General features: G+C 44.3%; 1 protein-coding gene across 1 annotated transcript in view; it reads left to right on the top strand.

Moving 5' to 3' along the window:
* Window positions 1–23,866, top strand: part of LOC309400852 (DDB1- and CUL4-associated factor 7-like) — an 82,265-nt gene extending 58,399 nt beyond the window's left edge. The window contains exons 4-7 of the mRNA XM_081969561.1: window positions 32–150; window positions 541–750; window positions 7,478–7,595; window positions 23,266–23,866. Coding sequence (XP_081825687.1) covers window positions 32–150; window positions 541–750; window positions 7,478–7,595; window positions 23,266–23,438 — 620 coding nt within the window. The 3' untranslated portion in view covers window positions 23,439–23,866. The remainder of the gene's footprint in view (window positions 1–31; window positions 151–540; window positions 751–7,477; window positions 7,596–23,265) is intronic.
* Window positions 23,867–24,068: the final 202 nt, after the last annotated feature.

Raw genomic sequence — 24,068 nt, 5'->3', positions numbered from 1 at the left:
TATGTTTTTCTTCCCTCTCAAACTATGCCAGGTACTTCTAGCATTGACACAACTTGTACTATCTGGGGTTTGGAAACTGGCCAGGTGTTGGGAAGAGTGAATTTAGTGTCTGGCCATGTCAAGACTCAGTTGATTGCCCATGACAAAGAGGTGATGGTCTACTTTTTTTCTTTTTCTGCAATTATGTGCAGTTAAGTTTTTCTTTAAATCCAATTATACATTGGCGATAGTGAAGTAGCAGCTAAGGTGGGTTGCATTGCTGCTATTAGTAATGCATTTATTTTCCTTTTAGTAATTCATTCAAAATGGGGAATCAATAGAACAAAGTAAAATATTTTGCAAAAGAAACATTCTGCTCACAAGGAGAGAGTGTTATGCCTAAAGCCCTATTTTGTGGTAAGCATTGTCCTTTTTTAAGCTAAAGCAAGTAATTTGTTGGATATACCTTCTTCACTCCTGCCTTTGCATGAAAAATTTACAGTGAGGACACTATGGGAAGCATCATATTTTACCACTTTTTTGCTATTGGTATCTGAACAGGTTTATGATATTGCATTCAGCCGTGCCGGAGGTGGGAGAGACATGTTTGCTTCTGTTGGTGCTGATGGCTCAGTGAGGATGTTTGACTTAAGGCACTTGGAACATAGCACTATTATCTATGAGGACCCTCAGCACCATCCTTTGCTCCGCCTTTGCTGGAATAAACAAGATCCTAATTACCTTGCAACAATGGCAATGGATGGTATGGAGGTGAGACACTGTTCTGTGAGAATACCTGGTACACTTTTTTTCTGAGTATATAGTGACCTTGATAATCTGCTTTCCAACTATGTACTGAAAGCAGTGGGACTACAGTTTTTGCTACATGGATTACTTAAAATTATCAAAATTATTTTACTTGCACAGTTCTATGAAGTAAAATAATCAGGTAGATGTACACGCTAATTAAAAGATACTAGTATACTATGATGAAATGGACAGTTAGTAATCGTTATGGTGGTTTGGATTGGATTTGGATTGGATTTATTAGATTTATATGCCGCCCTTCTCCCAAGGACTCAGGGCGGCGTACAGCATTAAAAAACACATAGTACGAAAGTTAAAAGGAAATTAGAAACAGTCCAAAAAACAAATCCAATTTATATAACACTCACATTTTAAAAATTAAATAAAATTAACAGGCCAGGCCAGCTTGCTGGAAAAGCCAACTTTTTAGGGCGCGTCGGAAGGACCGGAGGTCAGGGATTATGCGAAGCTCCGGGGGCAGCTCATTCCAGAGGGAAGGCGCTCCCACAGAGAAGGCTTTCCCCCTGGGGGTCACCAGCAGACACTGTCTGGCCGACGGCACCCTAAGGAGGCCAACTCTGGGATCGTACTGGACGTTGGGAGGCTATTGGTGGCAGTAGGTGGTCTCGCAGGTACCCTGGGCCTAAGCCATGGAGCGCTTTAAAGGTCATAATTAGTACCTTGAATCACACCCGGAAGACAACCGGTAACCAGTGCAGGTCGCCTAAAAGGGGTGTAACATGGGAGCACCTAGGTACCCCCATGATAACCCGCGCGGCCACATTCTGGACCAGCTGAAGCCTCCGGGTGCTCTTCAAGGGCAGCCCCATGTAGAGAGCGTTGCAGTAGTCCAGGCGAGAAAGGACGAGGGCATGAGTGACTGTGCACAGAGCATCCCGATCCAGGAAGGGGCGCAACTGACGTACCAGGCGAACCTGGTAAAAGGCCCCCCTGGTGACGGCCGTCAGATGTTCTTCTAAACTAAGCCGCGTATCCAGGAGGACTACCAAATTGCGAGCCTTCTCTAAGGGGGCTTAAATTTCTCCCCCTATCCTCAAAGATGGAACAAGATGCACAAATCGGGATGACGGAAACCACAGCCACTCAGTCTTGGAGGGATTGAGCTTGAGCCTGTTCCTCCCCATCCAGATCCGCACAGCCTCCAGGCATCGGGACATCACGTCGAGGGCATCGTTTGGGTGGTTTGGGGTAGAGATGAAAAGTTGGGTATCATCAGCATATTGATGATACCGTACCCCAAAACCACGGATGATCTCGCCCAGCGGTTTCATATATATGTTGAACAGTAGGGGTGAGAGAACCGACCCCTGGGGCACCCCACAAGTGACACGCCTGGGGGTCGATCTCTGCCCTCCAGTCAACACAAACTGCGACCGATCCGATAGGTAGGAGGAGAACCACCGTAAAACGGTGCCCCCCACTCCCAACCCCCCGAGTTGTCGCAGTAGGATACCATGGTCGATGGTATCGAAAGCCGCCGAGAGGTCTAATAGGACCAGGACAGAGGAGCAGCCCCTGTCCCGGGCCCGCCAGAGATCATTGACCAACGCGACCAATGCCGTCTCCGTGCTGTACCCGGGCCTGAAACCCGACTGAAACGGATCCAGGTAGACAGCTTCATCCAGGTACTGGGGAAGCTGACGTGCTACCACACTCTCGACAGCCTTCGCTACAAAGCGAAGGTTGTAGACCGGACGGTAGTTGGCTAAAGAGGCTGGATCCAGGGAAGGCTTCTTAAGGAGGGGCCTCACCACCGCCTCCTTCAAGGCGGTGGGAAAGAACCCCTCTCTCAATGAAGCGTTGGTAATCGCCTGGAGCCAGCCTCGTGTCACCTCCCGGGAAGCCGAAACTAACCAAGAGGGACACGGGTCCAGCACACAAGTGACAGCACTGAGTCTCCCCATAATCCTGTCCATGCCTTCGGGGGTCACAGGGTCAAACCCATCCCAGATTGTCTCCTCAAGATTCATCCCCGTCGGCTCGCCCGAATCTACCCAGTCAGAGTCCAAGCCTGTCCGGATCTGAGCGATTTTATCCTGCAGATACTGGTCAAATTCTTCAGCCCTACCCTGCAAGGGGTCTTTCCCAGTTCCTTGGTTAAGTAAGGAGCGGGTCACCGTAAACAGGGCGGCTGGGCGGTTATCTGCGGATGCGATAGGAGCGGAAAAATATTGCCGTTTTGCCGCTTCTATCGCCACTAAGTAGGATTTAATATGAATTCTTACTAGTGTTCGATCAGATTCGGACCGGCTGGCCCTCGAGCCACTCTCTAGGCGTCTTTTCCGGCGTTTCATCCACCGGATCTCCTCGGTAAACCAGGGAGCCATCCAGGATCGACACCGGGTCAGAGGCCGCAAAGGCACAACACGATCCAAAGCCCCAGCGGCAGCCCTATCCCAGGCTTCCACTAGGGCTTCGGTCGAGCTGTGAGCAAGGGATTCAGGAAAAGTCCCAAGCTCCATCAGGAACCTTTCGGGGTCCATCAGGTGCCTGGGGCGGAACCATCTAGTCCGTTCCGCCTCCCTGTGGCGAGGGGTAGCGGTATGGAAGTCAAGCCTGATGAGGAAACGATCAGACCATGACAAGGGTTGAATAGAAATATCCCCTAAATCTAGATCATTCATCCACTGCCCAGAGACAAAAATCAGGTCGAGCGTGTGTCCCCCATTATGGGTGGGGTCTTGAATTAACTGAATTAGGTGCATAGCTGTCATGGAAGCCATGAACTCCCGAGCTGACTCGGATGTCTCGCCAATGGAAGGCAGATTGAAATCCCCCAGGACCATGAGCCTGAGGAAATCAACCGCCAATCCAGCTAATATATCTAGCAGCTCCGGCAGGGCCGATGAAACATAGCAGGGAGACAGGTATGTAACAAAACGGCCCACCTGAGCTCCAAGCCCCACTTCACAAAGAGGGACTCACACCCGCCTATCTGAGGCACAGTGACCTCATGAGGTCTGAGACTTTCCCTAATAACCACCGCTACCCCCCCCCCCGCCCCTGCCCTGAGCTCTCGGCTGGTGAAACGCCCGGAAGCCTGGTGGGCATAATTAGCTAAGGGGCACCCCCCCCTCATGGCCCAACCAGGTCTCCGTAATGCACGCCAGGTCCGCTCTACCCTCTTGTATGAGGTCGTAAATGAGGGGAGCCTTATGTACCACAGACCTGGCGTTAAGCGACACCAGCCGGAGACCAGGGTCCTGTAATCCCGGGCACCCGGGGGTGCAAGAAGGGCGATGAGGGTCGGAACGCGCGATCGCTCTTAAACAGCAAACCCGCATCCTCTGAACATCATTTGGCCCTCGGATCCCACCATATCTGCCTCTCCCACAAACAGTAGAGATGGTGAACCCCCCAATGGAATGGCTTAATGTCTCCCCCGGAATCCCAACCCTTCCTAGCCCTCCCAACCCACGCCCATTAGTTAGCGCTGGCTTGTGCCCTGGCAGACTCCCCCCCCCCCCAAGCCTGTCTGAGCCATCCGAATCAACCCCCCCTCCCCCCCCTTACAATTTGGTTTAAAAGCCCCTGTAAAAAACCCTTAAGAAGTCTCTTCTTCGCATGCCACCTCTCGGGATCCCAAGATCCGTCATTAAGGTCTTGATAGGTCAGAAGGCCATCCCTGGGAAAGGGGGAGTTCCCGGAGGGAATAAAGTTCTGTCGCAGTATAGCATAGAGGAGAGTGTGGCATCAACCAAACGGGATGACATCATGGGGAGATGGAATGAGGAGATGACATGTCCACGGGGGGGCAGCCGGCAGTGTTCAAGGAGGTAGCAGGAAGCTTATGTCCATCATAAAAATTGTCGGTGTTGGGGACAATATGTAAGGGTAACGGCCAGCTGTCCAAAATCGCAGCAGATGCTAGCTTGCGAGGTGGTAAAGCGGCCAGTGATGGCGGCAATGAGGACAGCGGCGGCAGCGGCGGCTGCTCCAACTCCGACTCCAACAGCTAAGCTCCTCCCACGCCAGCTGCACTCACATCCATCGCCAGGGCCGCACTCCGTTGACCCAGTCCATAATATCACAGGAGGTGGGGCCAAATGGCTAAATGGCACAGAACGGTGGCCCAGGCAACGGCAGTAATACCAGGGGGGGCACAATGAAGGACCCCCCCACTCCAGCCAAGCCCGCACCAGCTCCCGAAGCCATCTTCCGCTGGCGTTAGTATCCATGCCAGCTGCCTCAGCCACTCCCCGCTGATCTAATTTATCATGTTCACAAGCAAGGAGGAGGGGGTGGAGCAACTGGGATAACACCACAGTGTGGGGAGCGGCAGCTGTAGAGACCCCAAACCGGGCGTCCCGCCGCCACCGCTGACCATACCCACGCCGGCTGTAGAGACCCCAGGCCGGGCATCCCGCCGGGTGTCCCGCCACAGCTGCTGACCACACCCACGCCGGCAGCTGACCGACGCTCTCCATTCTCCTTTCACCGCCCCATTTCACTCACGATGTTCCGGCTATAAGGCAGGACATCGAAGCTCAAGGGTATCCCCCGAGGTCCCAGGAAGTTCTCATAGCTGGACCTGGAACCAACGATGGACTAGGGTACCCCTGCAAGCCCCAAGAAGGACAATCATCTCCCCGAAGCTCTCCTCAAACGCGACAGGACACCATCTTGGGCATGCGTCTGGTGAGAAGAGCTAGCCTCCCTTTGTTTGCTGTAGTATCTCTACAAGCAGAATTAATTTTTATAAATAATAAATCACTCATGTTAATTTCTCAATTTAAAGAAACAAATTATACTGCTAGCCTAATATGTAAATTGTACTAATAAGCAGCCATAGCATTTTATATTGTGATTTGTCATCTACAGGTGAAACTCGAAAAATTAGAATATCGTGCAAAAGTTCATTTATTTCAGTAATGCAACTTAAAAGGTGAAACTAATATATGAGGTAGACTCATTACATGCAAAGCAAGATAGTTCAAGCCGTGATTTGTCATAATTGTGATGATTATGGCTTACAGCTCATGAAAACCCCAAATCCACAATCTCAGAAAATTCGAATATTACATGCAATCAATAAAACAAGGATTGTACATAGAACAATATCGGACCTCTGAAAAGTATAAGCATGCATATTTACTCAGCACTTGGTTTGGGCCCCTTTTGTAGCAATTACTGCCTCAATGCAGCGTGGCATGGAAGCTATCAGCCTGTGGCACTGCTGAGGTGTTATGGAAGACCAGGATGCTTCAATAGTGGCCTTCATCTCTTCTGCATTGTTCGGCCTCATGTCTCTCATCTTTCTCTTGGCAATGCCCCATAGATTCTCTATGGGGTTCAGGTCAGGTGAGTTTGCTGGCCAATCAAGCACAGTAATCCCAACAGTCATTGAACCAGGTTTTGGTGCTTTTGGCAGTGTGGGCTGGTGCCACGTCCTGCTGCAAAATGAAGTCAGCATCCCCATAAAGCTCATCTGCGGAAGGAAGCATGAAGTGCTCCAAAATCTCCTGGTAGACTGCTGCCTTGACCCTAGACTTAATGAAGCACAGTGGACAAACACCTGCAGAAGACATGGCTCCCCAAATCAACAGAGACTGTGGAAACTTCACACTGGACTTCAAGCATCTTGCAGTGTGTGCCTCTCCATTCTTCCTCCATACTCTGGGTCCTTGGTTTCCAAATGAGATGCAAAAGTTGCTCTCATCAGAAAAGTGGACTTTGGACCACTGAGCAACAGACCAGGTCTGTTTTTCTTTAGCCCAGGTAAGATGCTTCTGACGTTGTTTGTTGTTCAGGAGCGGCTTGACGAGGAATACGACATTTGAAGCCCATGTCCAGGATCCGTCTGTGTGTGGTGGCTCTTGATGCACTGACTCCAGCCTCAGTCCACTCCTTGTGCAAGTCCCCAACACTTTTGAATGGCCTTTTCCTGACAATCCTCTCCAGGCTGCGGTCATCCCTGCTGCTTGTGCACCTTTTTCTTCCACACTTTTCCCTTCCACATAACTTTCTATTAATGTGCTTTGATATAGCACTTTGGGAACATCCAACTTCTTTGGCAATTACCTTTTGAGGCTTTCCCTCCTCATGGAGGGTGTCAATGATGGTTTTCTGCACAACTGTCAGGTCAGCAGTCTTTCCCATGATTGTGATTCCTACTGAACCAGACTGAGAGACCATTTAAAGGCTCATGAACCCTTTGCAGGTGTTATGGCTTAATTAGCTGCTTAGAGTGGGACACTTTGAGCCTCGAATATTGCACCTTTTCACAATAGTCTAATTTTCTGAGATTGTATATTTGGGGTTTTCATGAGCTGTAAGCCATAATCATCACAATTATGACAAATCACGGCTTGAACTATCTTGCTTTGCATGTAATGAGTCTATCTCATATATTAGTTTCACCTTTTAAGTTGCATTACTGAAATAAATGAACTTTTGCACGATATTCTAATTTTTCGAGTTTCACCTGTAGGCTTCTTTGCAAAAAGTGTCTGTAGTCAGGAGATATTGTCATATTTTTATATTCATTATTGGGACAAATGTATTTTTCAGTCACTTGGAATAAATATGCTGACTTGATAGCTGAATTGCCATGTTGAATGCTCTGAGCACTTAAGAGACTTAGGTAATGAAAGGATAAAAATAAAGTCTAAGATAATTTCTTTAGAATTAACATTTAGAAATAACGTTTAGAATTATTTTTCCCTCTAAGGTGGTGATTCTAGATGTCAGAGTTCCTTGTACACCAGTTGCCAGACTGAATAACCACCGAGCATGTGTGAATGGTATTGCTTGGGCACCACATTCTTCTTGCCATATCTGCACAGCAGGTAAAGATAATTTGTATTCCCCCTCTCTTATTTGGGCATCTAAGAGTTGATTGGGATTTACTATCATTTCCAAATGTGAACGTAAGTTTGCAGTCTTAAGTGCTCTGTATATAATTTGAAGGCTAACAAATACACCAACAAAATCAGACACGAGATAAGAAAAAAAAGGAAAGATATCTAAACATAATTTCACCAACACCATTTCATTACATTATACCTCTCTATTTTTGCAAAAATCGTTGCTTCTTCCACATACATACCCCGTTGTACATTTCTTAAATCTCTCAACTCTGTTTTTGAGAATCATTAACTCCATTCAACTACAGCTTTCTGTAGTTCTCACCTTCATTTTGACCTATTCACTCTTCCTTTAGATACTGTTTTTTGTAATTTGGCACTTGTTCATTCTCTCTATATCACCAAATCACCTTAATTTACTTCTTTTGTAGTCAACCCACATTCATTCAGCAATCATTAATTCTTAATCTTCTCTCTCCTTGTTTTACACACACACTTTTTAAGTACCCTATTTATAGCAATAGCACTTAGACTTATATACTGCTTCACAGTTCTTTACAGCCCTCTCTCTAAGTCAGGGGTGTCAAACTCGGTTTCACTGAGAGCAGCATCAGGGTTGTGGTTGACCTCAGGGTGGGGGTGGGGGTGGCCAGCTCAATGTCACTCATATTGGGGGGTTCCTGTGGTGGCCTGGGCAGGGCTGGGGGATCCATTGTCTCCAGCAGAGGAAGGTGAGACCAGGGTGAGTGCCAAACCCTTGTCCACCAGAGGAGCCATATCGTCCCTCTCAGGCCACACAGAGGACCCTCGGATGGCAGCATGGGCTGCCTGGAGCCCTGGGCAGCGGAGGGCAAGCGCCCAGCCCAACCTTCGAGCTCCCCCACAGCGCAGCACAGCCCTGCTTCCCCGAGGGGGTGCCCGGCTGTGCTTACCTCCTCCTTGAGGCTGCTGCTGCTGCTGTGCTCACTCTCCTTGGCCAGGTTGCTCATGATGTGGGCAAAGTGTGTGGGTCAGAGGGAGGTCCACTCATTCTCCTTGTGAGGACACCTGGCTGTCAGGTTTTTGAAAGATGCCCTAATTAATTCATGAGCCTCGAGCCAAGTTTCAAAAGTTTCATTTATTAGGAAAACCATTTCGGCAATACCCCATTGCAGTCAGAACTGACCTCACGTAAGTTACAGCTGAACTTTGCTCCTGTTTCCCCCTTCCACTCAGTCTGTGTCATAAATCATATTATACAACAGGTACTATAGCAGCCTCACAAGCCTGCTGTGGTAATCTGAGATCTGACTCTAGCCGAAGGTATGCATGGAATGCACTCCCCCCTTTCCTCACCATGGCAACTCGATAACAGACATGGAAATGCTTTATGAGTTGACATCGACTTTGTAACCAAAGCATACTCAGCGATAGGATAGGAGACCATCAGGAGAGGAGGGGAGCAAGGGGATGGCAAAAGGGCAGCAGGGCTGTTGGCGGTCAAGTGCTAAGGCAGGACTTCCCTCAGACCCTCCCTCCCTCTCATAATCTATCTTCCTTCCTTTCGCATACTCCTGGTGGCCATGGCTTTCCCACGTGGGGCGAAGGTCCTGGTGAAAGGGAAGCTTCGCAGGCTGCAAGGCCAGGCCGGAGAGTGGGGCATGGAGGTGCTGGTGCAGGTGCGGCACTAATCTACAACTTGGTGGCGGCCATCTAGACCTGAACATGGTTAGCCTTAGATCTGACCCATGTGGCTGCCCTGGAGCCAGCAAGAGGCTGCCCCTGTCACCTCAGCTCCGCCCCTTGAGCGCATGCACAGGAGGCAGCAAGTCCGTGGGGCTGGCGTCCTGAGTGAAAGCTCAGAATGCAGTCAGGATGCGAGGCAAGATGGTCACCAGGGAAGCCAGTTGCCGCACACTTGCTGAGTCCTGTGCGTGTGCCCAGGGGGTGGGGCGGGGGTAGCCCCTTGCTGGCTCTAGGGCTGCCCCGCGGATCTAAGGCTGACTACGTTCTGGCCTGGATGGCCACCACCAAGTTTTAGATCAGCCCCAAGCTGGGGCCAGTCCTTCGCTGTTTCCAGGACAGCCCCACAGGCCAGATCTTACCACATCCTGGGCCAGATCTGGCCCATGGGCCTTGAGTTTGACATCTCTGCTCTAAGTGGTTTACAGAGTCAGCATATTGCCCCCAAGAATCTGACTCCTCATTTTACTGACCTTGGAAGGCTGAGTCAACCTTGAGCCAGTCAGGATTGAACTGCTGGCAGTCTGCCTGCAATACTGCATTTTAACCACTGCGCTACCACAGCTCTTCTTTTTTTAAAAAATAATTTTTATTGTTTTTCTCTTTTCACCATATATTACAATCGTTATATCAACAGTTTGTACATTGTTACATCGTCTTATCTATACATGTTTTTCTCTCTTTACCATATATTACAGTCATTATGTCATCTTATCTATACATTTTTATGATATTTTAAATATTTATCTACTTTTATATACAGTTCTATGTTTATGTATATTGTTTTCGGCTTAATTATTTTTCTTATTTTCCAACCATTCATACCAATTATTCCAAATTTCGTAGTATTCCGATTCTTCTTTGTCCTTTAATTTTAGAGTTAATTTGTCCATCTCTGCACAATCCAAGGTTTTTTTTATCACTAATTCGTCCGGCGGTGTATTATCTTGCTTCCAGCATTGGGCAAAAGCTATTCTAGCTGTGGTTAATATATGTGTTAGTAGATATTTAATTTTTTTTGTGTAATTCCCTTTGATTATTCCCAGTAGGAAGGTTTCGGGTTTATATTTTATTTGTTCCCCCGTGATTTCTTGCGCCCACTTCCAAATTTTTTTCCAGTATTTTTGTGATTCCGGGCAGGTCCACCACATATGATAGAAGGTCCCTTGTTCTTTTTTACATTTTCAACAGGTTGGTTTCAGGGTTGGATACATTTTTGCCAATCTTGTTGGTGGTAGGTGCCAACGATAAAACATTTTGTATATATTTTCTTTCAATGTTGCTGATCTCGTTAATTTATAATTTATATTCCAAATTCTTTCCCAATCCGCTAGATCTATATTATAACCAAAATTTTTGGCCCATGCTATCATACAACCTTTAACTATTTCTTCTTCTAAATTTATTTCTAGCAAATATTTATACATTTTCGTTATAAATTTGTTTTCTGGGCCTATTAGGATTTTATCTATTTGTTGCAGTTCTGTATGTATTCCATATTCTTTTACATCTTTTTTGTATCTTGATTGTAATTGGAGATATGGCCACCAATCTATATTTATATTATTCTCTTTTAGTTCTTGATTTGTTTTCAGATTCCCCTGGTTATCTAAAATTTCACTGTACCTAACCATTTTTGATAGATCTAGCGTATTGGGATGTGTCATAGCTTCCATGGTGGAGAGCCATATCGGTATTTTCATGTAGTGTTTTGCTTTAATTTTGTTCCAGACCTGTATTAATGCTTCTCTGATATAATGTGTATGGAAGTATTTTTGTTTCTTTTTACTCTCTTCCCATAAAAAAAAGTGCCATCCTGTTTGCAGGTCATGGCCTTCTATTGCTAATATTCTTCTGTTTTTTAAATTTATCCAGTCTTTGATCCAATTTAGTGCTGCTGCATTATAATAGAGTTCCCAGTCAGGTAGCCCCATACCGCCTCTGCTTCTATCGTCCTGTAATGCTTTCAGTTTTATCCTAGCTTTTTTCCCTTGCCAGATAAATTTTAGTATGATTTTATTCAGTTCGGTAAAGAATTTTTTCTCTAATTTTGTGGGGATAGTTTGGAATAGATATAGGACTCTTGGTAGTATATTCATTTTTATAGTTGCTATTTTCCCTAATAAAGATAGTTGTAATTTCCCCCATAGTTCTAAATCTTTTTTTATTTGTTGCACTAATTTTGTGTAATTATTTTCTTTTATGGTTGAGCACTTTGCAGTTAGCCATATTCCTAGATATTTGACTTTCTTTACTACCTGGAGTCCTATTGTATTTTCTAATTCTTTATTCTGTTCTTCCTTCAGATTTTTGGTTATTATTTTGGTCTTTTCTCTATTAATTTTTAATCCTGCCATATCTCCATATTTTCCTAGTTCTTGCATTAACCTGTTCCCTCTTTCTAATGGATCTTCTATAATAAATACCAAGTCATCTGCAAAGGCCTGTATTTTGTATTCTTCGTTTTTAATTTTGGTTCCTCTTATTTCCTGTTTTTTTCTAATTCGTATCAGAAGGCTTTCTAGCGTCAAAATAAAAAGCAGAGGTGATAGTGGGCAGCCCTGTCTCACTCCTTTCGTTATTTCAAAGAACTCTGTATTTTCCCCATTCAATAGTATGTTTGCCTTTTGGGTGGAGTATATTGTTTCTATTAATCTTTCAAATTTGTTTCCTAAATTCATATTCTTAATTTGTTGTTTCATATATTGCCAATTTAGATTATCGAATGCCTTCTGTGCATCCAGGAATACAAGTGCCACTTGTTTCTCTGGATGCACCTCATAATACTCCAAGATATTAGCTATTATTCTGGTATTATTTGTAATTTGTCTTGTTGGGAGAAACCCATTTTGATCTGGATGTATGTAGTCATTTAGTAATCTTTTTAGTCTCTCCGCTATTATTGTTGCAAATATTTTATAGTCAGCATTCAACAACGAGATTGGCCTGTAGTTTTGAATTTGGTTTTGATCTGTACCTTCTTTAGATATTAACGTGATGTATGCTTCCCTCCATGAGTTCGGTATTTTTGCTTTCATCAATGTCTCATTATACATCTCCAGCATCAGGGGTTCTATTGATTCATTCAGGTCGTCTATTATTTTGTACCATTCTGCTGGGAATCCATCTGGGCCTGTTGTTTTATTATTTTTCTGTTTCTGTATTGCCTGTTTCAGTTCAATTTTTGTTATTTGTTTTGTTATCATTTCTTTCATCTCTTCCGGTATTACTGGGGATTCCTCTCTGTTTAAATATTCTTGTATTTGTTTGTCATCTATTTGTTCCCCCTTATATAACTTCTCAAAATATTTGTGTACGATCTTTTTCTTTCCTTCCATTGTGTGTTGTAATTCACCCGTTTCCTCTTGGAGTTGATATATTAATCTTTTTTCTCTTTCTTTTCTCAGTCTATAAGATAGCCACCTCCCTGGTTTATTTGCTTGCTCAAAAAAATTTTGCTTCGTTAATTTTAAGTTAACGGGGAGGGGTGGGTGCGAGGATGGAAGAAGATCTCGTAGTCGGTTGGGAGACCGTGGCTGTTGGACACGCCCGGTCGCTTGTACCAACCCCCGCAGTCTAGGTGGCCAGGACCTACAGAGCCAGGGCCTGAGGCTGATGCTTTGCAATGCAAGGTCCGTTGTCAACAAGGCCCCCCTCATCAATGAGTTGATCTCGGAGGGGGAGCTGGACCTTGCAGGGATAACGGAGAACTGGCTGGGCCACGAGGGCGGTTTACCCCTCATGGAAATGTGCCCACCGGGCTTCCGTGCATTTCATCAGCCGCGGGCCCTGGGTAAGGGTGGTGGGGTGGCGGTAGTTATACGGGAGAGTCTGGAACCGAGGGAGTTCACTGTGCCACAGATATCCGGGTGTGAGTCCCTTGGCGTGAAATGGGGCCCAGGGAGGCAGTGGGGCTTGCTGATTGTATACTTGGCTCCTCGCTATGCATCAGCAGCCCTGCCCGAGCTCCTCGAGCTGATCTCAGAGACGGCGGTTGAGACCCCCAAACTTTTGGTTATGGGGGACTTTAACCTGCCGTCGACGGGGGAAGCGTCCGAGGTGGCTCGGGAGTTCATGGCTTCCATGACAGCCATGGACCTGACCCAATTAATTCAGGGCCCCACACACGAGGGCGGGCACACGCTGGACCTTGTTTTTGTATCTGGGCAGTGGACGAGTGATCTGGGAATAGGGGATTTGGTTGTTACTCCCCTGTCATGGTCAGATCACTCATCTCTTCGGCTCGACTTCCCTGGCGCTACCCCCCGCCGCGGGGAGGCGGAATCAGATTGTCCAAGATGGTTCCGCCCCAGGCGCCTGATGGAACCGGATAGGTTCCAGACGGAGCTTGGGCCACTTCCTGTAGCCCTGACCCGCTCCCGGACGGAGGACCTAGTGGCCGCCTGGAATAGGGCGGCTGCTGGGGCCTTGGACCGCATTGCGCCTTTGCGGCCTCTCCTGCGGCAACGAACCACCCTGGCTCCTTGGTTTACCGAGGACCTAAGGGTGATGAAACGCCACAAGAGACGCCTAGAGAGCAGATGGAGGTCCTCACGCTCCAAATCTGACTGAACACAGGTAAGAGCCTACTTACGGACCTACCTTGTGGCACTAAGAGCTGCCAAACGTAGACATTGTGCCGCTCTTATTGCGTCCGCTGATAACCGCCCTGCTGCCCTGTTTCGGGTGACCCGCTCCCTCTTATCACAGAGGCCGCGGGAAGCCCCTTTGCAGGGCAGAGCAGAGGAGTTTGGGGAATATCTGCAGGACAAAATCGCTCAGATCCGGAGTGGATGGGCCCCCTTCAGTGGACCAGGGGAGACGTCAGAAGCGAGTCTTGAGGGACCACACTGGGAGGAGTTTGACTCTGTTGCCCCCGAGGATTTAGACAGGTTACGTGGGAGGCTGCGAGCCACTACATGTTTATTGGACCCGTGTCCCTCCTGGCTTGTACTGGCATCCTGGGAGGTTACACGAGGCTGGCTCCTGGGTCTAGTGAACGCTTCACTGGGCGAGGGGTCCTTACCGGCCGCCTTGAAAGAGGCGGTGGTGAGGCCCTCACTCAAGAAGCCTTCCCTGGACCCGACGGAGCTAGCTAATTATCGTCCCGTCTCCAACCTTCCCTTCTTAGCGAAGGTTGTAGAGAGTGTGGTGGCACAGCAATTCCCACGGCATCTGGAGGAAACCGATTATCTAGACCTGCGCCAGTCCGGTTTCAGACCCGGTCACAGCACGGAGACGGCCTTGGTCGCGTTGGTTGATGATCTCTGGAGGGCCAGAGATAGGGGTTGTTCCTCTATCCTGGTCCTATTAGACCTATCAGCGGCTTTTGATATCATCGACCGTGGTATCCTATTGCGCCGGCTGGAGGGGATGGGAGTAAGGGGCACCGTTTTACGGTGGTTCGGCTCCTACCTCTCCGACCGGACGCAATGTGTGTTGGCAGGGGAGCAGAGGTCGACCCTGAGGTCGCTCACTTGTGGGGTGCCGCAGGGGTCGGTCCTCTCGCCCCTTCTGTTCAACACATATGTGAAGCCGCTGGGTGAGATCATCCGTGGTTTTGGGGTCGGATACCACCTGTACGCTGATGATACACAGCTGTACATTTCCACCCCAAACCACCCCAACGAGGCCGTCGAAATGATGTCTCGGTGTTTGGAAGCCGTTCGGGTCTGGATGGGGGACAATAGACTCAGGCTCAACCCCTCCAAGACAGAGTGGCTGTGCCTACCGGCGCCTCGGTTCAACCAGTGGACTCCATCACTGGCCATAGGGGGCGAGCAACTGCCCCCTGTGGAAGGGGCGCACAATTTGCGCGCCCTCCTAGATGCCCGGCTGTCGATGGATGACCATGTGGCAGCCGTGGCGAGGGGGGCGTTCCACCAGGTTCGCCTGGTGCGCCAATTGCGTCCCCTATTGGACCGGGACGCCCTACGCACAGTCACTCATGCGCTGGTGACGTCTCGTCTGGACTACTGCAACGCTCTCTACATGGGGCTCCCCTTGAGATGCACCCGAAGACTGCAGCTAGTTCAGAATGCGGCCGCGCGGGCTATTATGGGGAGTACCAGGTACTCCCACATAACACCTCTCCTGCGCGAGCTGCACTGGCTGCCTGTGGTTTTTCGGGTGCGTTTCAAGGTGTTGATTACCATCTTCAAAGCGCTCCATGGCACAGGACCTAGTTACCTGCGGGATCGCATCCTACCTCATACATCCCTGCGACCAATTCGCTCCCACAGGGAGGGACTCCTCCGGGTGCTGTCCACTAAGCAATGCCAACGGGTGGCGCCCAGGAGTAGAGCCTTCGCTGTGATGGGCCCAACCCTCTGGAATGACCTCCCCCCCGATATCAGAACTACTACCGACCTCCGCTCCTTCCGACAGAAACTCAAGACCCACCTGTTCCAATTAGCTGGCCTGGCCCATTTATAGTCCCATTGTATACCTCCTGGCAAACATCTTATCCCAGGATAGTTTTTTAGGGGTAGTTTTTTAATGCATTTTTAAATTTTTAAATTTTTTAAATTTTAAATTTGAACTTTAACTATTATTGTACAGTAAATTATATGTTACCTCCTCCAGCCACACCTATATCTATTGCTATATTTATATTTATGTATATTTATTGTGTTTTTAATATGACTGTACACCGCCCCGAGTCCCTTCTGGGAGAGGGCGCGGTTTAGAAATCAAATAAAAGTTAAAGTTAAAGTCTTTTACTATTTCTTCCTGAACTAGTATGTTTAATTTGTGTTTCGCTAGCATCCAATCTTTTCTAATTTTGTCACTTTGTGGTTTGTTTTGGAGTTCTTTTTCTAGGTTCTCAATTTCCTTCTCTAATACTTTCTGTTGTGCCCATTTTTCTTTATTTCTTTTTGCTGAATAAGCTATAATGATTCCCCGTGTATAGGCTTTCATAGTATCCCATAAGTTTTGTATTGATGTCTGTTCTTTTGTATTTTCTTTAAGAAATAGTTCCAACTCATTCTTACATTTTTGGATAAATTCTTTTTCTTTTAATATTTGCAGATTTAATGTCCATCTTCGTCTAGTTTTTTTCCCCCCTTTCCAGATTATTTTAATGGGATTATGGTCTGCCCAAGTGTTTGGTAGTATTTCAATTTTATGTACTTCTGCCCCAATTTCCCCATTCATCCATGCCATGTCGATCCGTGACCAAGATTGGTGTGGGTTGGAGTAAAAGGTAAATTGTTTTTTTTTTTTTTGGTTCCATTTTTCTCCAGATGTCTATCAGATTTAACTCTTCCATCATCTCCAAACACGTTGTTGGTAATACTTTTTTTTGTTTTTAGTTTTTTTGTCACTTACATAGTCTTTTTTGCTATCTACTATGGCATTATAGTCTCCTATTATACAAATGTTTTTCCCTCCTACTTCTCTAATTTTTTCATGTAATTTTTTATAGAAATTTTTCTGGTCTTCGTTTGGGGCATAAATTGCTACCAGCAGTATTGGTTTTTGGTTTATCCATATCTCTAATATTAATATTCTTCCCCTTGGCTCTGCATAAATTAAGCTTCTCTTTATCCTCTCTTTAACATAGATTGCTAATCCTTTTCTTTTTTCTTCTGCCGATGCTGTATATAATTTTCCCAATTTCAGACATTCTAAGTATTTTATATCTTGTTGTTTGATATGTGTTTCCTGTAGACATATTATGTCTGCTTTTTGTTTTGTTAATTTTGTCCAGATATGTTTTCTTTTTGTTGGCGAATTTAAACCATTGATATTTACAGATAGTAGTTGGATTTCTTCTTCCATTCTCCTAATTCTCTACTTGTCCTTATCTTTATTGCCTCTAGTTTCTTTTTTGACTTCTTGTTTTTGGTCTTACTTCCTCTTCTTTCTGTTGTTCTTCCTCTTCCCTGCTACGTCCTCCCTGTCTTCCCTCCCTTGCCTTTTGTTGTCTTTCTTCCTTTCTTCTATATTCTATCTCCTCTTCAGTATTTTGTTTCTCTTCCGGATACATTAATTGCTCGTATAATTCCTGTGCTTTTTCAAGGTTGTCAATTTTGATTCTCTTCTCCTGCCATGTTACTAACATCCCTTCTGGTATTAACCATCTGAATAGTATCTCCCGCTTAATTTATTGCGTCGCCAAGAATTGGTAGTCTCTTCTCTGTTCCCTCACTCTTCGTGGAATTTGTTTTAGTATTAGTATCTCCTTCCCCTTGTACATCATCGGTTCGTCTCTTGTTATTTTATATAATATGTCTCTTACTTTTTTCCTTGCGAACCTGATGTGCACTTCTCTGGGTAGTCGATGTTTTCTAGCATAATTGGTGGTGACTCTATAGATGTCGTCCAATTCATTTATGATCTCTTGCTTATCTCTATTTAGAGTTTCTGCAATTAAGCCGGACATTATCATAGTTAGGTCTTCATCTTTTGCCTCTGTCACATTTTGAAAGCGGAGGTAGAAAGCTGCGCGGTCCATCTCCATATGAATAAGCGATTCCTCTAGATTTTTATTTGATGCTTTCATTTGTTGTTCAACCTGGTTTATTTTCATTTCTGTCTGTTCTGTTCTTTTTTCTACTTCTTTTATTAATTGTTCATTTTTTCCCAGAGAATGTTGTATGGTTTCCATTTTATCATCTAATTTCTGTATGTCATTCTTGACTTCGCTTTTCATTTCACACATCTCTGCTTTTATTTCATTCATATCTATTTTCATTTCATTGTGGTTTTTTGTTACTGTTTCTTGGAGTTTTAACATGGTTTCTTGGATGGTTTGCAGCACTGTCTGTACATTTTCAGTATTTGACCCTGCGTTTGTTTTTTCTGTTGCATTTATTTCTTCTGTTGATCCTTTGGGTGTTGGGGAGGCAGTCGATCCCCTTGTTGTTGGATTTATCGCAGGGTTAATGTTCGTCTTTTTTCCGATTCTTAGTGCTGTTGATGTTATATTTGCCATTTCTCTTATAGTTTTATCTTGTTCTAAAAGTATCTTGTATATATTGTCCCAAATTGGCATTCAATCTTCCCCCCCCTTTTTTTTCTTGTATTAATATATCCACAGTAATCTTAATATACTATATAAGTTTTAAATAATACATATAATGATAATGATATATATAGATTATACAATAATATCTAGAGGTGTTGGCAGAAGGGGTTATATAGGCAAGGAGGGAGGACAGGGAGGGGGGATCTCAATATTTGTTCATACTAACATCCACAATACTATATCTTAAGTACTTAAGTGCTTAGGTTGTTCACTCTGTCCTTAATAATACTAAATTTTAACTTGATTAAACGTTTGTAGCATAGGCATAATATATAAGTATATATAACTAGTAATTGCCACAGGGTTTCACACTTACTTATTTATAGATATAACAATGTAGCAATAAATATAAATATAAATAGAGCTATTTGTCTTAAATATTAATTAATTTAAATATTTGATTATAAAGATTATAACAATTGTATATAGTTATGTATTGTTAATATAGACAGTTCATTCAACACTTTTCCTCTGTGTTTCTTTAAGTTCAGAGCTTCTTTAAATTCTTTTCAGTTCCTTTCTTTCAATTTTACACAATTATCCGGGCTCTTCTAGATTGTTACAATGTCGCCTTGATACTTTGTTGCTCTATAATTAATGGCCGTCCGCTGCTGTTCCCCGGTATAGCGCGATCTTTCAATGTCTCCTTCTGTCTCCTTTCTCCTGCTGCCCGAGTCCACAGGAACCCCAGCCAGATCGTATTTTTTTCCCCTCGTTTCTTCGGGCTAGTTTTGGATTTTAAAGTTGTCGCTCTCACCTCTTCCAGTGGCCTTTTTAGTTGTGGGATTCTCTCGCCGGATCTCTGGAGTCTCCCTGTTTGCCCGTTCTCCTCTATAATCTGCGGTACGTCTTTCCCAGCCTGTAGCTCTCTGCTGTTTTCACTGGTATCAGGCATTGCAACAATGTAGCAAAAGTTGATTTAAATCTCCTCCCTTCTTCTATTTGGTGGTTTGCCGAGGCTTCAGGTCCACCATTAAGGGAAGCAAGCAGCGAACGCTTACACAATGGGTTAAAAAGGGTATCCCCGGTCGTAACGGGCGATCGCCTTTCGCCTCGTTCGTTCTGGGGTATCCCTACTTCTCCGCTTCACCCTTCAAGCTCAGCGTATCCCCCTGGGGGATCCTCCAAACGTGTATATCGGGGTTCGAAAAGCAGAGCCCTGCTTTCTTCCCCGCACTTGCCTCAACGTCACCACCGGAAGTCCACAGCTCTTCTACTACATTCCACTTACACTTATGTTTCTTCTTTTTTTTCTGTGTGATTTCTGGATTTTTATTTTTAAATATACAACAATATCAATACATGAACAGTGTGGCCTCTGGGTATAATTCATTCTGATAAAAATAGGAATAATAGTCCTAGTATTAATATACATGTTTGTTTTAGAGTAGTTATTCAATATTTCAATGTTCGTTTTTAATGCCAATTATATTATTAAGCACATATAGTAATACCATCTTTCAACCTCTAATCTTTCCATCTAGTTATTACTTATATTCTATTATATAAACATTATATCTGCTAATATTCCCCCTATTTCCTATTTCTACCTCTATTCTAGCTTCTAGTCAGGCCACCATTACTAATCCTAGTGTTAATACACATGTTTATATTAAGACATTGTCCTTCGTTATTTAGTTATTCAAAGTCTCAGTATGCCATTCTGGTACCAATCATCCTATTATTTAAACGTACCTAATAGTACCATCTTTCAGTCTCCAATCTTTCCATCTAACTATTGCTTTATATAAAGGTGTGTATTCTTATTTCTACCTCTATTCTAGTTTTTAATCAGATCATCTTTATATTAGAAAAGAAGAAAAAATAATAATTCCTTTCTATCTATCATCTCTTGCCCATTTTAATACTTCAATTCCTATTCGTTTTTTAGCTTGCCTCCCATACTCCTCTCTTGGATCTTTGTCTTTATCAGCATCTGTGTCTTCACCATTCATTCTGAATGAAGTATAATAATACTTTATTTACAGTCACAGACCAAAACACGAACAGTACAAAAGAGACACAGCAGCCAGTCACCAAAAGCCCAACTAAGGGAGGTTACAGCTCTCTCCTCTAATGGTCACAGCTCTCAAGAAAAACCTGGAAACCTGAGAGGTGATGTACGAGGAGAAATCCCCAAGGCAATGCACAAACAAATCACGGCCATCAGGACCAGAAGGGACGATTTCAGGAAGAGACAGTAACCTAGATCTGTCCGCGCTATACATAGGGCAAAATAGAAGGACATGCTCCGCTGTCTCAACCTCGGCTCTGTCACAAGGGCACAGCCGCTTATTAATCGGGAGCCTCTTGTAACGACCATCCAGAAGTGCTGAGGGCAAGACATTGAAGCGAGCTAGGGAAAAAGCTCTTCTATACTTGGGAATGGTTAGGGTATAAAAATAGGAAGCCATCCTCAATCCATAGTTATTAACTTGGTTGAGAGTCAGGGGGGAGCAAGTTTTATTGGCTCTGGCTCGTAGATATTGTAAATCAATGTCCACGAGCCGTTGGACTATCCTAAATTGGGCATCCTTGAGGTATTCATTCTGAATATTTCTCCCCATCTCCCATCTCTATCCTCCTAAGCTGTGTCCACCCACACCCCTATCTCCCTTTCAAAAGAAACTTCCAGGTTATTCGATTCCATTTTTAAATCTCTTAAGGTAACCATTTCTTTTGAAATCTCACTGATTTCCCCCTGGTGGAGCATCTTGTCTTATTTTAGTAAGTCCCTCTCTTACTCAATAGTCCAAAAACAATATATTCAAGTCCAATGTTGCTCCTCTGAAAGTTCAATAATCATAGTGTTTTACATCTCAGGATTATTAATCAGTTCCATTTAAGTAGTCCAGGCAGCTTTCCACAAATCAAAAGTCACTTTACTTTACTTAAGTGTCTTCCTTATTCTCACAATAGAGCCTCCAGTAATCATAAAATAGATAGTTATAGAACAGTAAGTATCACCAGTCCTCCAGATGAATGTTGTTTATTTTTCTTATCAGGAATTTTCCCAGGCTTGTAGGGGTATGGTATATTTTCCATCCACCAGTATAGATGGCACCCTCAGCTTAGGTTTCAGTATTGTTTCAAGTCTGATAAATTGATTAATCCAATTTTAGTTCAATTTATGGAAACAAAGTCGGCTGTTCAAGTAGATAGTTCCAGCATTTTATAATGTCTTTCCAAAACAATGCCTACCCAGTTTAAAAGTACAATTTTCTATGTTTTAAAAGGTCTTTAGCTTTTCTCTCCTTAGTTCCTTTCTTTCAGGTCTAGGATTTTTCTCTCTATGGTTGTTTGCCACTTTAAGAAATACTTCTAAGAGTCTCTTTTCCTGGATTTTTTTTCTTTTAAAGTTAGGGTCTAAATAAAAAAGGAATCTTCTCACCCAGCTCCAGTCACTGTTCAACTACACCGCTCCTGCACATTTCTTTGTTGTCTCGGCTGTCCCACTTCCTCATTGTGGACGAGAGGGAAGAAGCCATGAGTTGAACGGAAGAGTTCCTGCTCTCCACAACCTGTAGGGCGACACTCTTTTCTTCACCACCCCTACAGGGTGGCTTTAGCTGCTTTCAGAGCCCTCCAATGAGGAGAACTTGGTGCAAGAGCGCAGAGACCCGCTCCTCACATCCGATCTTGCCGCGACGTCAGCCACTTACACTTATGTTTCTTCTGATATAGCCATGGTTTACTTCTATATAACAGTGGGGGTTAAAACATGCTTTTATATACAAGCAGTTTTATTCGGTCAGTAAAGTCAAGAGACCACATACTATTTATTACTTTTCTATTAGCATTTGCATATCTTAACATTTCTCTATTTTCCTTTCTTTTGTATACTAGCATACTACTATAGCATACTAAGATATCTACATTTATATATTTGCTCTCATTTTTCATCATTTAAACATAACTTGTAATTATCTATTTTATTTAATCTTGTCAAACATAGCATAGACTTTGATTCATTGGTTTTCAGTTCCATAATCCTCTTTGCATCTTACTATCTAACCTACATTTCCTACAAATAATTTGGGTTCTGAGCTAGTCAGCAGTTGTTCAGTCCTGCACAGCTGCTTTGAGGAATTTTAGCTCTTTTCTCCTTACAGAACAGCTTCAACTCAGCGATGTTGATGGAGTTGCTCATATGAATTTCCCACTTCAGGTCCTTCCTCATGGTCAGGACTTTGACTTGGCCATTCCAAAACATTTTCTTTGGCTTTAACCATTCTTTGGTTGTACAACTTGCACATTGCCCTGGGGTTCTTTCAGACAACCTCCCCCCCTCCCAAGAGTATTAGCACTTAGCACTAACACTTAGACATATATACCGCTTCATAGTGCTTTACAACCCTCTCTAAGGCTTCTCCATTTTGGCTTTCTTTTTGTAAAATAAATGATGACGTGGTGTAAAATGTCATGTATTATTGTTCATCTGAGGTTGCATTTGCCTACTTTTAAGAACTGCTAAGGACCAGATGATTTTTACTATGTCCTGATCAGTGGTGGATTGCAAGTGGTATGCCCCGGTATGGGCGTACCGGTGCCTGCCTGGAGCCCACCCACCCACCCGAGCTCCTTACCTGTATTTGAGCTATTTGGCGCTTCTGCGCATGCACACGGTGCCTGCGTGACGCTCTGCCAAGCAGCTGGAGCGTCGTGGAGGCTCGCGGAAGCGTTGCAAAAGGTAAGGACGCAGTACGGTTGCAATGGGATCCAGAACTCACCACTGGTCCTGATACATAAAACCATAGAACTCAAAGAGGATTGACGGTATTTGATAGTAACAACCCCAAAGATTTCTCAAGGCTTTTCTTACCTATTTTGAGATACCTGGGTGAATAAATTATCTGCAAAGAAAACTTAACTAAATCTGTATTTCACCTTTGACAGCGGATGACCATCAAGCTCTCATTTGGGATATTCAGCAAATGCCTCGTGCCATTGAGGATCCAATCTTGGCTTACACAGCAGAAGGAGAAATTAACAATGTACAGTGGGCATCAACTCAGCCAGACTGGATCGCCATCTGTTACAACAACTGTCTGGAAATCCTGAGAGTTTAAAAATAACTAGATTATGAAAAATAATGAAGCAGGATGCTCCTCTTTCAATGTTCTAAAGTTAAAGAAAGCTGCATTGAAACCGTCTCACTAGCTCTTATTAGCTTCTAGGAAGACTGACAGCTGGAGTTAATGAGTATACATGATGAACTTCTACCCATCTTTTCTATCTCCTCCCCTCCCCCACTCCATGTCAATGACTTAAAAATGCAGGGATATCCTTGATGTTTCAGATCCTCTCAGATTTTATCAACTTGTTCAATTAATGTTATGTATATATATTATGGCCATTTGTGTTGAGCATTTTTATTACAATGGCACTGACTGCCGGTTAATGTTCTACCTGAAACAATTTGTTATAGTGGCCTAAAATCTATTCAAAGTTATAGAGCTATTAAAGTAACTTCTATTAAATATTTTCTTTTCCTCTCTCTCCCTGCTCCCAGGCAATTTCTTTGACACCAATTATGAGTTTGTAAGAGTTTCTGTGCAACTAAGTTATGTTGTTAAAATTGTTCTTTGCTTATAAGCAAGGACTTGTCTTTTGCAGGAGTTGTACCAATACCTTCGATTGAAGCTTTAATTTGGTGTGCTACATTAGATAATCATTTATGTTGCTGTCCCTCCTCTACA

The sequence above is a fragment of the Natrix helvetica genome (genome assembly GCF_964273705.1).
Source record: "Natrix helvetica genome assembly, chromosome: W".
Classification (NCBI taxonomy): Eukaryota; Metazoa; Chordata; class Lepidosauria; order Squamata; family Natricidae; genus Natrix; species Natrix helvetica.
This window is presented reverse-complemented; position numbering and strand designations above follow the sequence as displayed.